Source organism: Musca autumnalis, unplaced genomic scaffold (assembly GCF_047663935.1).
Source record: "Musca autumnalis isolate F117 unplaced genomic scaffold, ASM4766393v1 scaffold_1, whole genome shotgun sequence".
NCBI classification, from domain to species: Eukaryota; Metazoa; Arthropoda; class Insecta; order Diptera; family Muscidae; genus Musca; species Musca autumnalis.
This window is the reverse complement of record NW_027411644.1, coordinates 199,852,102-199,868,352: the sequence shown is the minus strand read 5'-3', so window position 1 is coordinate 199,868,352 and position 16,251 is coordinate 199,852,102. Positions and strand designations below refer to the sequence as shown.

Here is a 16,251-nt window from a genome sequence, read left to right as displayed (position 1 = left end):
ACAAAAGGACGTACTTACGCTCAATCTCAGTATGTAATGGGGGATGGAAAGCTTGGAATATTTAAGAAACCAAATAACCTTTTGTTGAAGCTTATGTTGCGCTTTTAAATATAACGACATCTTAAGAAAATTTCGGACATATGTATACTTTTGTCCCGCCCTTTTGCAAAACCTAACTAGCCCCGCCTCTGTTAGCAAAACAATTTGCAATTTTGAATGAGAATTTTATGTCATTTTTTATTATAATTTTTATTTATTTCTTTGTAATTTTATTATGTTTATTTATTTTTTTTGTTGGCCTCATTGTTCCAATGTGTAATGTTTGTTAGTTATTTATATATAATTTCTTCTATTTTTTATTTGTTGGTTTTGAGTGTGTTTAATTTCACATTTACACAGATATGAACTTAATATAGGAAATTAGAAAATTAAATTTTCAAAATTAAACAATACATTCTTACAAAGTTTTTTTCTTGTTATAGTTAGTTGTAAAGTCTTAGGGTTATACAGTTTTATGTTTTTTTTTTTTTTTTTTTGTTTTTTGTTTTTATCTTAAAGTTTTCACATATATCTCATTTCAAATTTGTCTAAATATGTTATTTAGTCATCTCAGCATTTTATATATTATTTTTATAAAATTAATAGTGTTTTTCCTCTTTTGTTTTATGATTCTATATATAATATGTTGTTTATAATTTAACAGAAATGTATTATTTTTTCTTTTGTTTTGGTAAAGTAAAATTTATTAACATTTGGAAATTTTAATAATGTAAATGTGCAAATATTTCATCCTACTACGTAAAGAAGTTGTCCAAATTTGGGAGGTAAACATGTTTTTGCCTATTAAAAAATGGTCAGTAACGTTGACACTACAAAACCGAGGGTTGTGAACACCAGACTCATCGTCGATAAACAAACAAAAATATAAAAAAAGAAAAGTAGCAGTCAGCTGAGCTTATGGAGATATACCCTCAGAATCTGACAAAAAATAAACACAAACCAATACAATAATTATGCCGTATCTAACATATATTGATTTTTTATCACGAGTTTGCTCCAAAATTCGTGGAAACAAACAAAAATATTTAAAAAGAAAGAAAGAAGCCGTCAGCTGATCTGATGGCTAAGCTAAGTTGATAAGAAATTTTTGCACACTACCATTTGGGTCATTATCTCAGGAAGTAAACAAACTTCTGACTTATCCCAGCAAAAACTCGGATCCGTTAGTCATAATGTAACCCATTACATAGTAATGTAAACAAAAATAACTACTTATGTTACTCCTTACTAAGTTATGAGTACGGTGACACAGAGCGTGTGTCCGACTGCAAATCAGAGGGTTGTGTGTTCAACGCTCGCCGCCGGCCGGGTACTTTTTGTTAAAAAAACACAAAACAATAGGTAGAGCAAATGCAAGCACATGTAAGCGTTTAGACAACTCTTAATGTTCGTACGCGTGGCCTAGTGTGTAGTTTGTTCGGCTAGAAATCAGAAGTTCGCAAGATCAAATACAGCAGTCAGCGGAATAAAATATAATTAAAATATGAAGTGTGTTGAAATTGAAAAGAAATTCCACCTCAAATATTTTAAAAATAAAACATATGTTATTTAGATTATTTTCAACTTCTCGCGGTCAGAGCGACATGGCCTTGTTAAAATAATGGGTTCGTAGGGGTTTTTAAGTACTTACGACTACTAAAAAGTACTATAAAAACTCATTATTTTGGGAGGATTTTTTGCTTTAATAGAGAACTCGACATTATAAACTACGTTAAATGAAATTTGGAAGAAATTTTTGAAAATTTTTGAGAGTTATCTTGCACACTAGCCATTTTAGAATGTGCCGGCAGGGTAGTTTTGGACCATAATCTCAGGAAGGATTTACTCTATGAAAAAATTGTACCGTTGTAATAGGGAACCTCAAAACAACCCTCTGCAAAATAGTTCAAAAAGATCCGAAACGTGTCCTTAGACAGCACTTTTCGCAAATTTTGTGTGGGAGGTAACCGAAGGACGAGACCGATATACTCCATATTCCAACCTGATACAAGGCCATTATTTCATGAAGTATGGACTTGTCCCCGAAAAATAGAGACCATAAAATAAGCCTCCAGCAAAAATGTTCAAAACGAACCGAACGGAGCTCTTAATCTTCACTTTTTCCGAACTTTGTGGGGCAGGTACCGGAAGGTGTGAACCGATATTGCCCATCTTCGAACTTAAACTGAGATTAGACAACATATTACGAAGGTTAAGTTTTGGACCAAATCGGCTCATTCATTCGAGAGTTATTGTGCGCTTCAGTGACTACACGTGGTTCCATATGGGTTTTTTACAGCTTTCGGGATATTTTATAGGAAGTAGGCAGTTGCCCCTTAAAAACTTGTACCATGGTAAAGCTGACAGCGAATAGATGTTCTTGCAAAAAATCAACAGGATTCTATAATACTATGTGCAAAGTTTGAACCGAATCGGTTAACTCTAACGATAACCCTCGAAGGGAGCGAGTTATAGTTCACCCATTTTACAAAAAGTTTTAAACTTTTGTGTGGACCGACATCATCTTCGAATTTAAACCATGTTTGGACAAAATATTACGAAGGCCAAATTTTGGACCGAATCGGCTGATCCATTCGAGAGTTATCGCGCACTCCAGCCAGACGGACATGTCTAACTCGACTCCAAATTGTCTGAAACGGGTTTCATGGGTGCCACCGTGGTGCAATGATATGCAACATGTCTTGCACTCAGAAGGTCTGCGGTTCGATTCCCAGGCGAGGCAAAATCAAATTTTCAACGGTGGCAAAATAACCCTCAGTAATGTTGGCGACATTTCCTGAGTATTTCAGTCATGTAAAACTTCTCTACAAGTGCTGTCGTAACTCGGAGATGAACAGTAGGTCCCATACCATTGAGCCAATATGAATCGGGGTGCACTCATTGATATGAGAGAAGTCTCCCTTGTCCCTTCTTTTTTCGTATTTTGTGTGAGAGGCATCCGAAGGAGAGGACAGATATAGTCAACATCTACATCAGGAAGCAAAAATACTATATGCAAAGTTTGAACCGAATCGGTTAACTCTAACTATAACCCTCGAAGGAAGCGATTTATCGTTCACACATTTTACAAAAAGTTTTAAAATTTTGTATGGGCCGATATTATCATCGAATTTAAACCAAGTTTGGACAAAATATTACGAAGGCCAAATTTTGAACCGAATCGGCTGATCCGTTCTCGCTCAAGCCAGACGGACATGGCTAACTCGTCTCCAAATTGTATGAAACGGATTTCATGGGCGCCACCGTGGTGCAATGGTATGCACAATGCCTTGCACTCAGAAGGTCTGCAGTTCGATTCCCAGGCCAGGCAAAATCAAATTTTTAACGGTGGCAAAATAACCCTCCATTATGTTGGCAACATTTCCTGAGTATTTCCGCCATGCAAAACTTCTCTACAAATGTAGTCGAAAGACACGCTGTTCGGACTCGGCGGTGAACAGTAGACCCATATCATTGAGCTAATATAAATCGGGGCGAAGAAGTCTCCCTTGTCCCTTCTGGAATGTCTGTGGAACAAGTATATATTATTTCGTCCAAATATTCTTGGGGTCTAAAACCGTTATTTCGATGAGGCACATTTTGCCCGTATAAAAGTGTATATACCCTCGTTAGCATAAATGCTAAGGGTAGAAAACAAATGCTGCCACCATATTAATAGCCCGATTGATAATAGCGAACAATTCTGCCAAAGACGGTCCCAAACCAAGTTTAGAAGGGACGAGGGTCTTGTCGAGAGCCATGCATTTGAACTGACTTTTCTACAGTACACTTTTGGGCGAGCGACGTCTATGTATATACACTTTAAGGTCAAGGTAATGAACGAGTTGTGCCAAGGATTTAAATGCCCGACAAGTGTCTAAAGCAGAATTCGGCACCTCTTTACTCGCGAGCAAGCAAAGAGAGCTTCTCCCTCCACTCACTAATTGAAAAACCATACACTGACAACAGTGTTTGCTCAAATTGTTGTTGTTGTGTGCCGAATGCTAATCTAAAGTGTCAGCTTATGCGAACAACATATGGAGAGAAATACAAATAAAAAATCAAACCTCAAAACAAAGTATATCGGTTGCAGTCAGACAACTCTTCGGAGATGACCTCTTATCATCTAGGCAGGAGCTGGTAACCAACCAATTAAGAAGTCAAACAGTACAGAACCTAAAAAAAAACTTCCATCAGATCAAAGTTTATTCTCGCCAAAATCATGAAGAATGCTAATGATGGTACAGTGAACGAATGGGCTGAGGCTGACGAGAGAGCCAAAATGTCTCAAAATGGCGATAGTCCATCTACCTCTAAGCGAGAACATTCCCAGAATCTCTGAAAAAGGCGATCCTCAATCTACCTCGACGCGAAAACATTCCCGGATGGCTTCTGGGGCTATCCACAAGAAGGTCAAGCTGTCTTCTAAGTTGTCTGAATAAGATATGAAACATGTTCTTACAAACTAAGATACTCCTGTGCCCCATTTAGATTCTAGCAAGGTACATGGTTGTTACAAGGTCATTCTGGGGATTTCTAGAAAAATTTATGGCTTAGTTCGGCCTAAAGTTGATTCTGGCCCAGGAATTCTCAATGAGACCTTGTGTCAGAATTTGGTTGCCCAGAATGCAGCAGCGTAAAGTTGCTGAAAGGTCTGGCGAAGATGAACAAGGACGTTCCAATGGATGAGTGGTTCATATTCGTCACTGAGCAACCCAGCAATAACAGCAGGATTGTTCTCTCGATAACAGAGACTAAAGTGGAGAATAGAGGCACTGGAGAGAATGGGAAACAATCTGTTCTGTCCGAATAGAGGAGAAGACGTGGATGAAATCGACAATTCGGAAAATTTGATGTCAAATTGTTGTCTACGAAACACTGTTTGCATTGTCCACTGTAGCTCAAAAACAAATGAACCGATCATCATATATTTTTTCTAAGTACCTAATGAGCTTGACTCTAACGAGAAATTAATTAAAATAAATATTAAAAATAATTTTTCGCCCTAATCGGCAAAAAAATGAGAAAAATATTCATTTTGAAAAATATGTAGTGAACAGCGAAAATGATCGATTTTAACTTTCATGGCCATGAGTCAGTCAAAAAATTCCTCGTTTAAAGAGAAGAGTTTTATGTACCTTAAGTTCCATTTAAAGTTTTGATTACCCACACAAAACACTACGGCTTATTTCCCTTATCTCAGACAATGTTGTTCCGATGGATTTATAATTCAAAATAAGCCAATAAAAATTTAGATTTTTGAAATTTTACAAGTGGGGGTTACCCCTTATGGGTCAAAAGAATGACCCATAGAAAAATATTATACACACTCCGCAACCATGCATTTATTTAAACTTTTAACTAAAGAATAGCCGTTGGCCTTTTTAATAATTCCTCTACCCATAATTTTGTCCTTCTCAAGGTATAATTTCAAACTCTTCTCTACCTTTTGTTCATTTTGTTAAATGTGAAAAATGGCAAATCAATCATGCAGACACACTTCTTGTTGTTCTTGTTGCTTTTATTTTGCCCTCCTTGATTTTATGGCATAAACCAACAGCAGCTAAACTATAATGAAATGAATGAATAAAATAATGTGCATACATTTCATACTTCTTCCTCTTTCTGCCCACCCACCGTTCTTCCTTCGTTCAGTTCCATCGTTCATCCTCTTCATTGAACCATTGTTGTTGTTGTATGGCAAATAATTCACTTGGCTTTGTCCAGAATTCATGATGAAATGCCCAAACAATAGGAATTCATAAAATATGTATGAAATTGATTTTGTCCATTTACACTAATGGAATTTATAAAATTATATTCTTTTTAGTTTACACTGTGCAACATTTTTGGGCCAATCGCGTGCAAACAACTTCTGTCCAGAATTTTATGAAAGTAGAGGACCAATAGGCAAAAACCATATTTGGGTTTTGTTTTCTTAGATCGGGTTCGGTTTGTATGGCCTCATCTAAACATGGTTAAATATCGAATTTTTAAAACAAATCGGGGCTGTATCTCTGAAGCCAATACGAATCTTTTTTTAACATCTGCAGCAAACTTCTTCATAAAAGCAAGAAGAAAATATTTGGAGGAATAGTGAACACGAAAAATTGCATTTATTGCCTCAAATTTTATAATATATCTAAAAATTCTATAATCTGTGTATATTTTGCAGCGTATCTCCCAAAATGTTCAGTTCTTCTTAATGTTACCTTTTGCGAAAATATTCTCTGGAATGTAATACACAACTCTTCAGAACATTATATTGTTGTAAAATGCCTCTATCGCCTTTTTTATAGCAATTTTTTCAACAACAATTTGGTAAATATTTCAATAATTCATTGAAATCCCAAACATGAGAATAAACAGCCTGTGTGAACATTGTTTGAAATATGTTTTGTAAAAGGTATGTTATAAAATACCCCTTTAACAACGTAAATAACCATTTTAGAGTTTCAGAATGTTCTGAAGAATTGATGGTCACATTATTTGGAAAATTTTAGGAATGGTTACTTGTTTCAACTCCCTACAGTTTAGTTGTTACTGACCAGAATTTCAGAAATTATGTAAACTTTTCTATATGTTAACGAGTTTGATGCGCTAGATGCAGCTTTTCCTAGTTCATCTGTTTGACACATAAGTTATACTACTTTAGGGCTACAATATTGCTGAAGACTGCAAAGCAAAATTCTTATTAGTTTCGAAGATAAAGGTCCAATCAGTTAAAAAAAGGCTCATTTTAAGTCGGTCTAGATGAGGCCATAAAATCTAAACCCGATCTAAGAACACAAAACCCAATTAAGGTTTTTGTAGTATCAATATGTACTTTCAGAAAATGCCCGTTAGAAGTTGTTTGCATTTCCAGTGTTGCACAGTGTTATTTTAAAATTTCTGTGTTCAAGGAAGGAAGTATGTGTTTGCATATTAATGAGGCATAGTTTTAGAAAGTTGTAGATGTTGTTGTGGAAAGGTTGGCTTGCTTAAAAAAAGGGGAAATGGTATGTACTGAAGTCTTGAAGTAAGGCAACGTTCTGTTAAGACAACTACACATTGGTTGATTTTTAAATCGGAGATTTAAAGAGTTTGCATATATAAAGTATGCAAATACATATAATCCTGCGTAGAATGTTAATATTAGGTATAAGGAAGGATTTTCTAAAGTGTACTACAGGTTTTTAGTAAAAGGGTTGATCTGGTAATATTACATTTAACATTTTTTTTAAATTGCTACAAACAATGTCCCAAGAATCGTCTCAGCTCAAACGGTGTTCCCTGTAGGGGAGTATTGTTTTTTTTTCTCAGTGTTGTCTATAATGTAACCTTTAAAACCTTTTTTTATCTCACTAAATGTTAGTATATTTTTTAATAATATTAATATGGGATTATTTTTTTCCCCAATCTTGGAGTAGTGAAATTCTCAATGTTATGTATAATGTAATCATATCTTTTAAGACTTTGTTTACAAGAAATAATTTTAAATAAATAAAAAAATAATATAAAAACCTGAAAAGGTATCTTACTATAAATTAAATAAAACACTGTAAAAACCTAATGAATCCCTCTGATGTTGTGAGTGCCCGCAAATATGCATCTTATTTCCAGGACTCTTCACGCCCATGGCATAGTTTACGAACTGGCAAATATACGGGAACTTTCAATTGTTCTAGGCGGTTTTATACCACGATTATCGGCATTTAAAAAATTATACATTTAAAAAGTTAAATGACAACAAACTGATCATAAATACGGAACGACATCGAAAGCTGTGTAGCAGCGATATAGCAAAACATGCACCCCCGTTGACAATTTTTGAGGTAGAAGTTTTGCGACCATTGGGAACGTCAAATGTAATATTACGGGCAGTACGGTAAAAAAACCGTACCGAAATCCCGCATGATATCGGCAGGTACCTTTATGTGGGTGCTATACCAAAGCACAGCCCTATGTTGACACTTTTTGGGGGAGAAGTTTTTTGGCCAATGGTAACTTCTAATATTAAATTACAGGTAGTTCGGTAAATAAATGTAGCCAAAATTCTCAAAATACCTAAGATTGGCAGGTATCGTTATATGGCGCCTATGCCAAAACATGGACCTCTTCGTCAATTTTTGATGCAGATTTTCTTTGGCTACTGAGAACATCAAATGTCGAAGTACAAGTAGTTAGTCCAAAATTTAGCAAATATCTTCAAAATATCTCTAATCGGGAGGTACCGTTATATGGCGCCTATGCCAAAACATGGACCTCTTCGTCAATTTTTGATCCAGATTTTCTTTGGCTACTGAGAACATCAAATGTCGAAGTACAAGTAGTTAGTCAAAAATGTAGCAAATATCTTCAAAATATCTCTAATCCGGAGGTACCTTTACTTATACAGCAAATATTCGAACTTGGATACGCCAATGCAAAAAGACACTCGAGTGCAAAAATATGCGTTCTAGCTCAAATATTGTGTATTTAAGTTGGTGCCCGCCAGGGTTTTTTGGGACTTCGGAAGTATTTGCCCTCGAATAGGGATCGAAAGGGCAAAGCGTTGCAAAAAAATCAACGCGATCCGAAAGCTTGTTCAAAACTACGATATGCATAGTATAGAAGAAATCGCTTGCTCCCTTCATGAGCACTATTTAGCGAAAAATTTAACGAGTAAGAAAGTTCGGTTAATTTATTCGTGAGTTATCGAAAAACAAACGGACGGGACTAAATTGTCTGAAAGTGATTTTGTCCAAACATACAAATGGTCTAAAATGGCACAACTTTGTTTGTATCAAAATGTATGTATATACCCTCGCATAAAAACATAGGAGCCGAAAGTACCAAACATTTTTGGGGTCCGTCCCTCTGTCTGTTGAAAGATAGAGCTTTATAATTTGCTATTACTCTTCATATATCGCCCATAGAACGATAGCTCCCGATTTTCCTTATTTTAAAGGTTGTGGCCTAAATATTTATATTTTTTGGTTTGATGTGATTTTAATGTACTAACTGGCTGAAGAAAAGGATTCTGTAGCTAGTGTCCTCCCTACATATCCACCATAATGCGGATTATGATGCGTACGAGATCCCTACGTTATGGTGAGGTCGCTCCCTCGGTCGGCAGGAGTAGGTATGTGTGGCGTGAGAACGATCGATAATATCTTATTTGGGACTACAAAATATTTCCCCCTAAATTTGGCAGTACGCACCGTGGATCCACCCATTGGTCAAAAACAAAAAAAATGAATGTCAAAATTTTGGTACAACATCTGGCAACTCTGACAGCTATGACATGGACCTTTTTAAAAATATATTAATTTTTGTTTCATTCGAACGCTATCTTTTTAAGAATAGCTTCAAAAGTCGGAACATTTGACTAATATTTTTTGTTGTGAGTACAACCTATATTTTAGGTGCAAGTAAATATATTCAAAATATCACGAAACTAATACGTATAGCAAACTATTATAGTGGATTTTGAAGGAGAAGGTAATAGCTTAATTTTCATTAAAAAATAGTGTTTTAGGGTGTTGTGGAATTCTAGTTAGCTGCATATTTTCTTAGTGTATTTAGTAATACCAATTCGATCATATACTTAAATTTGATAACGCCTACCAGTGCCTACCTCGGGAATAATTTTCCAAAGTAGTTCATGGGTTTAAGATTATTCAGTATTAAAATCAGCTGCCATCTAGTGCCAGACTATACTACCAGTGCCTACCTCGGGAATAATTTTCCAAAGTAGTTCATGGGTTTAAGATTATTCAGTATTAAAATCAGCTGCCATCTAGTGCCAGACTATAAATGGTGGGCTGCTGACTAAAGCTGCCCTAGAATAGGGATTCTATGGATATATTAACGTATAAATCTGTTATCTGACCACGTACATTAACATAATTGACATCAGTGGCAAGATGAATAAATCTTCTTCCAAATTTGTTTACGTTGGCGATACGTGCCTTCCAGGAAGAACGCTATAAGATCTATATTAAAAATTTTACCAATTTTCAGACAAACATTTTGATTTTTAATCCGCTAAATTGGTTGGATTTTATGTTGTTTTGGAGATTGTTTTGTTTTCCCAAGCCTATTTTTGCATCATAAGATAATCGGGACCGTTGTTCATGTAATTTTGTATTAACAGCATAACACAATTGTTACCGTATACCCCCTCCAGAGAGGAAAAGGGGGAGAAACCTACGCTCGTGGTTTCTTAAAACATTCTTCGCAGCAGCACAAAGCTGTAACCAGCGCATTGGTTTGATTTTTACACTCTAAATATTTTTGGCCACATTCTCCATGCAAGTGGATCCACTGTGGTACGGCTCGATTTTCGGTACTTAGACGGTTTTAGTTTCATTATCACACCGAAATTACACATATTTTGTGTTTAGTTTTCCCAGGACTACAAAACTTCCCCCAGAAATTTGTCACTTCAGGTCCATGTGTTGACATAGGCCTCATAAAAAGAAAACGCCCAATTTTCGGTATTTTCAAGGTTTAGACTGAAAATTGGTTTGGCTGAAAATTGGTTTTAGTCCTTTTTAGGGGCCACAACACTTTTACCTAGAAATTTCTCAGGACAGGTCCACGTTTTGATATAAGCCCCTTTGATCGCACTCATATAATGTTGGTCTATATTTCCTGAGTATTTCATTCATAACTCGGCGACAAAAAGTATCAAAATTTCATGGAAAAAATTGTTGCTATAGTTCCACGTTTTGATCCGGATTTTCGGTATTTTGAAGGTTTTATTATCTAACAAAAATGCCCGAAAATTATTATTTTGTCTTCGTTGGGGTAAAAAAAAACGTTGCCGCTGAGAATGGTCGGAACAGGCCCAAGTTTTCATACAACATAACAGGTGAACTATACCACCCGATGGGCAGTTTTTTAAACAATTCTTGTACTAAAGTGGCTGTAACTTGGTACATCGAATTCTGAAAAGCCATGTCCCATTGATGTTAAACATTGTTTAAAAAATAAAATTTTTTTGTTAACTTATTTCACATACTTTAGGCCCTACAATATTTATTTTATTAGACGGCCGGTGCTTAAACAATTTTCAAGCATTTGTTTTGTCAAGAAAACTACGACACTTTTTTGAAAGATTTTTCATCTGAAAGAGCACATACCTCTTTTTATTATAGTGTTGTGTGGTGCAATCTGGCTCGAATAAGCTCAATTAGAATTAGCACAATCAAATTGTTTTTAATCAGAAGAGGAGTACATTTTATGCCATCTATGTTTACTTTTGACAGACAATTATGCACAAAACAATACATGTCTAATTTTTGTAAGAACAACTTAAATTATTACCAGAAGTTTATATCAAAGCTTTGTTGAAATGGTAATTTTGTACATCCAATGAAGTCCAAAAATAAACACAGGAACAGCACAATATCTAAAACTGAGCTGGATACTGTGTAAACAACTAAAATCGTCATAAGATGGAAAGGAGGTGTAAGGGCAGCAACATCTCCTGCAGGTCACCGATAAATCTATACAAACCCCTTTGATACATACTAAGGATTCCGGTATACCAAATTAGACAATTTTTGAGAAAACAGCAATTTCCAGGAAAAATAGAAATTTTCATAGAAATTTTGCAAAAAATTGTGGTATTGCTTTTGGAGTAGTGAAACCGAGAACTTCTCGTCGATTTAAATCAATATTTAAGTTATATGACTTCAAAAATGTACTTGATCACCAGGTCGAAATATAATAGAATTTGTCCCCTTATACAAAAATGTTGATCCAAAATATAGCGGATATTTTATATTGCCCTGGAAGTTTTTTATGGACAGAAATGATACTGGATGCATGAGATCGAAATATTTATTTCAAAATCGCACCATGTACACAACAGAGGTGTCGTATAACAGGGTGCTTTGGCATAACACCGACTCTAAACGTATATATAACCACGTAAAACTAGTATTTTTTTGCAAATATGTTTATATTCTTGTCGGACCCGATCAGCTTAAGTAATCTATATTCATATAGGAGGTTCCGGGACTCTAATCTGCACTCTAGACTATTAAATATCGAATAAAACCTTTGTATTTTACAATTATCCTTAGAGCACAGGATTCCAAAGGATATATACATTTATTTATTTGACTGGTTTCCTTTACGATGTCTCCAGATAATAAATAAAATGTTTAACTCACAATATATTATCAAAACAAAAATAATTTCTTCAGATTTTGTATCAAATTTTCTCAGTTGCAAATGTTTTGAGCAGAACCAAACGTAAGTTCGAGCTTTGTTTTGTATATATTTGTAAAATAAGTGAAATTTTTGGCAATTTATTGTTAAAATCGTTAAAAGGGACCCAATAAACAGTCAATCTACAAAAATATTTGCATTTCAAATCCACAAACTAACTCAGAACTATATAAAATATGAACTACACAATTTTCACATGTAATTCGAATAATTTCATTTGTAATTCGAAACAGTTCACTTGTAATTTGAGAATTCCAATTGAATTTCGAATTATTCCATTTGTAATTTGAGAATTTCATTTGAAATTCGAATTATTTCATTTGTAATTTGAGAATTCCATTTGAAATTCGAATTATTTCATTTGTAATTTGAATATGTTCATTTGTAATTCGAATTATTTATTTCATTTGTAATTCGAATCGTTCCAGTTGTAATTTGAATTTTTTCATTTGAAATTCCAAATGAAAAACTTCGATTTACAAATAGAAAAATTCAAATTACAATGCGTAATGCAAAAACAACTTTCTTGTTGTTTTTACCCCCGCTTATTGAAGCAACACTCCTATGTTCGTATTCTTTGCGAAGCAAAGACGACATAAAAACAGTGGTGGATATGAAATTCTTTAGTTCGACTCAAATTGTAGGGTAAACAGCTTTAGGGCCATACAGCAAATTTCTCATTTTATTTAATTTGCTAGATGGCTTTATTGACCTGTTTATCGATACAGAGTCGGCGAAAAAGGGAACTGATGAAGTTGTTTGGTGACAACTGAAACTATAGTATTCCCTACCCTTCGCCCGCAACTAATCAATTTCATATCCACTTTAAAATATTTTGTTGTTATTCAGACTATTGAATTGCAACAAAATATGGACTCGAGCTGAAATAAACACAAAGATGTAAAATTCTGCAGTCCAACAATAAAAAATGCCAACAATAGAAAAATTTGAATTACAAATGAAATAATTCGAAGTACAAATGAAAAAATTCAAATTACAAATGAAGTAATTCGAATTTAAATTGGAATTCTCAAATTACAAATGAAATAATTCGAAATTCAATTGGAATTCTCAAATTCAAAATTACAACTGAAATTCTTCGAATTGCATGTGAAAATGGTGTAGTCATTCCAGTTGTAAATGGTTTGAGCAGCACTAAATCTATAGTTGGAGCTTAGAAAAAAAACAAACATATTTTTAAGACTTAATTCAAAAATGTCAAAAATATCCCCTATTTATGGTCAACCATAATCATTCGGTTGCAGAAAGTTTTGACAACCCCTACCAATCGGTAAAACCGAAATGTTCATTCCATTTATAGATCCACAGATTGTTGTCACAAAGTTGTGACTGAAATCCAATCAATTACGAAGTTAAAGATGTCAAAACAAGATTTGTATGCAGATGGTGTATGGCAGCAATATGGCGATGTGTCGACTGTTTTGCGTTTGCTTTCTTCTTTTGTGATGATTTTGAGTCTCCACTTGATCACTTGCAATCTCATTTTGAGCCCTAGCACAGCTTACTTTTGGAATTTATTACTATAGTTTACTATTCCCTTTGCCAAATGTTAATAAATTTTGCCATTGCAATATTTGTATGTTGGGAAGTTTAGTCCTTAAATGCATAGAGTTCCTATAAATACATATTTTTGTTGTTTTTCTAATTTACTTATTTCACTTTCTTACCAAACAATTTGTTGAATTTTTTAGTTTTTTTTTTCTTTAGTTATTTTTCTCTATAATTTTCTAATTTTTAAATTTAAATTAAAAGATCTCTTCTAGAGATCTCCTACTATGCTCTGGAACAGATATTTGTTTTTGTTGTTTTGTATTCTTTGGTGGTGGTGATAGTGGTGGTTTCTGTAGGTTGTTGGGAGGTGTTGGCGAAGATTGGCTATAATGACCCCAAATGGTCATTTCATGGTGGGTGGGGGAGGGATATCACTTTAATCCCTAACAAAAACAAACTCATTATAGTGATTCCAACGATTCTCTTCAGCATCCACACCAGGTTTAGGTTCAGCCGCTGAACCAGCAGTACCGGAACCACAGCTACCAGCCAATCGAAAACCTTGTTCATGCAACATATCAAAACCCTGTTCAATGAAGCAGTGTTTAAGGAAGAATCTTGAGGTATAACGATCGGGACCACCATGGTCTGGGTCACGTGATTCATTGAGGGTATCGCCGAAAACTTCACGACACAAGGCAACACGGCCACAAACCAGAATACGTGAAAGCTTGCGGAATTTCACATCAGCCAAACCATCTTTGCCAAATTGAAAACTGCCACGATAGCCAAGGGTTATGGCACCGGGTGAACGGGTTTCACGTTCCTTACGCATACAGGCCAACATGCCCTCCAGTTTATAGTATTCAGCCTCTTTCTGCAGGCGTTGTTTTTCACGAAAACCTTCCGGTAAATTTAGGGTTTTATCACGTAAATAATCCAAAATGTAACGGAAGAGAACACCGTCACGGTCTAAGAAATAGCGACCCTTGCTGTCCTTTAGCAGATTTTCACGGCTATCCGAAAACATTTCATGTAGCAATGAATCCTTTTCATGTAGCAGCGAATGTAAAGTGGTGGTGTAGTGGACACCACCAACATTGAGCTCCACAATTTCAGTCATAATGCTGCTGCTGCTGGCGATACTGCTGCTGTTGCTGTAGGCTTAGAATGTGTAACAAATGATGGCCCAGTTAGTTTATTGTTGTGCAGAGTATGGATTCTTTTATAAGCCCGATGTTCACACACAAGGGCACACACCAAAAACAATCACACTTTTTCCTCCACAATGGGTATGTGTGTAGATATGCGTGTGAGTTGGTTGGTGGCTTTGTTCTTTATAGCTTGTGGGGTTTACAATGATATTGAATTCGTTGCCACGGACGTCGTTCCTGCTACTCCTGTTGTTTGTGGAATACCGTTTATCTTGGCTTGACACAAGTTTTATGTTAGCTGTGTGTGTGTGTTTGCTTAGTAGCGAACGGCCAAAAATACAAGTCAAAATGCCGAATGTTTGCTTATCACGTTTATATGGGTTTCACGTGCGACTCTCACTTTGCCTTATAAAGTCAACATTCGAATTTGCCCTTAAAAATTCTTTTGCACTTTAAACTCTTAAAGCTTTGCCTTTTTCTTATCAGTGGCGTTCAGTCAACATATGGTTCTGGGATTTTTGCGGTATTTTTGTTTGTTTGCCCACTTCACGCCACCACCACTAAGCCGTTGGGAAGAGGAAATCGTTTGCGCTCTTTTGCGTTATATTGACACACAAATTCTTGGGAAATTCTTAAGAAAATTTCCTTTGTCGTATTTTGTTTAGCACAAATTTCCGTAAGACTTTGCGTTAGTGCTATTAATATTTTTTCAAATCATCTGTTAATTTATCCACAAAATGTTGTAGTATACTTTCAGGCTTTGAAAGCGCACTTTTTGTCTTGAAGTTATTACTTTTACTTATATTTCACTTTACAATATTAATATCTATCTTTGTGTGTTCTATTTTATATATGTACGACACGTTGCAAATTGTGTATGTATATGTGGTTATTAGAACTTCTATTATTACGTTAGTACCACTCCGTTGGTGTTTATCCGCTAAAGTTCGTTCGAACGCTTTGAATTCCCAAAATGAACTGAATGTATTTGGCGGCCGTTCCATTCGAAATGTTGCTTCAATTTCATTGGAGTTTCATTGCGCGCTCTCTCTCTTTTGCTTTCTCTCGAAGCACGTTTCAGTAAACATTTTTCCCTTCGTACAGTGATGACAACTCAACACATTAACTACATTAACTTAAGGTTAGATAAGATTTGGTTAGGTTAGGTTCGGGAGGACATACCATCGGTGTCATGCTTAAGTGTTCCATACGCAATTTTTGACTTTTTGAGATATAGGTGGTTTGCAGGGAAATTTGGTATTTGGTCTTCCTTTGTCAGTATAGGTCCACGCTTTCATATACATAGGTCCCATAGAACGGTACCTGTGGCCTCAAAATTTCA

At 35.3% G+C, this 16,251-nt stretch overlaps 1 protein-coding gene across 1 annotated transcript; it reads right to left on the bottom strand.

The window, feature by feature from the left end:
- Positions 1 to 13,802: 13,802 nt before the first annotated feature.
- Positions 13,803 to 15,887, bottom strand: Ktl (BTB/POZ domain-containing protein Ktl). Its single transcript, XM_073959786.1, has one exon. It carries the CDS (start codon positions 14,876 to 14,878, stop codon positions 14,192 to 14,194), a length of 687 nt encoding a protein of 228 aa, XP_073815887.1. The 5' UTR covers positions 14,879 to 15,887; the 3' UTR covers positions 13,803 to 14,191.
- Between the last annotated feature and the right edge of the window lie 364 nt (positions 15,888 to 16,251).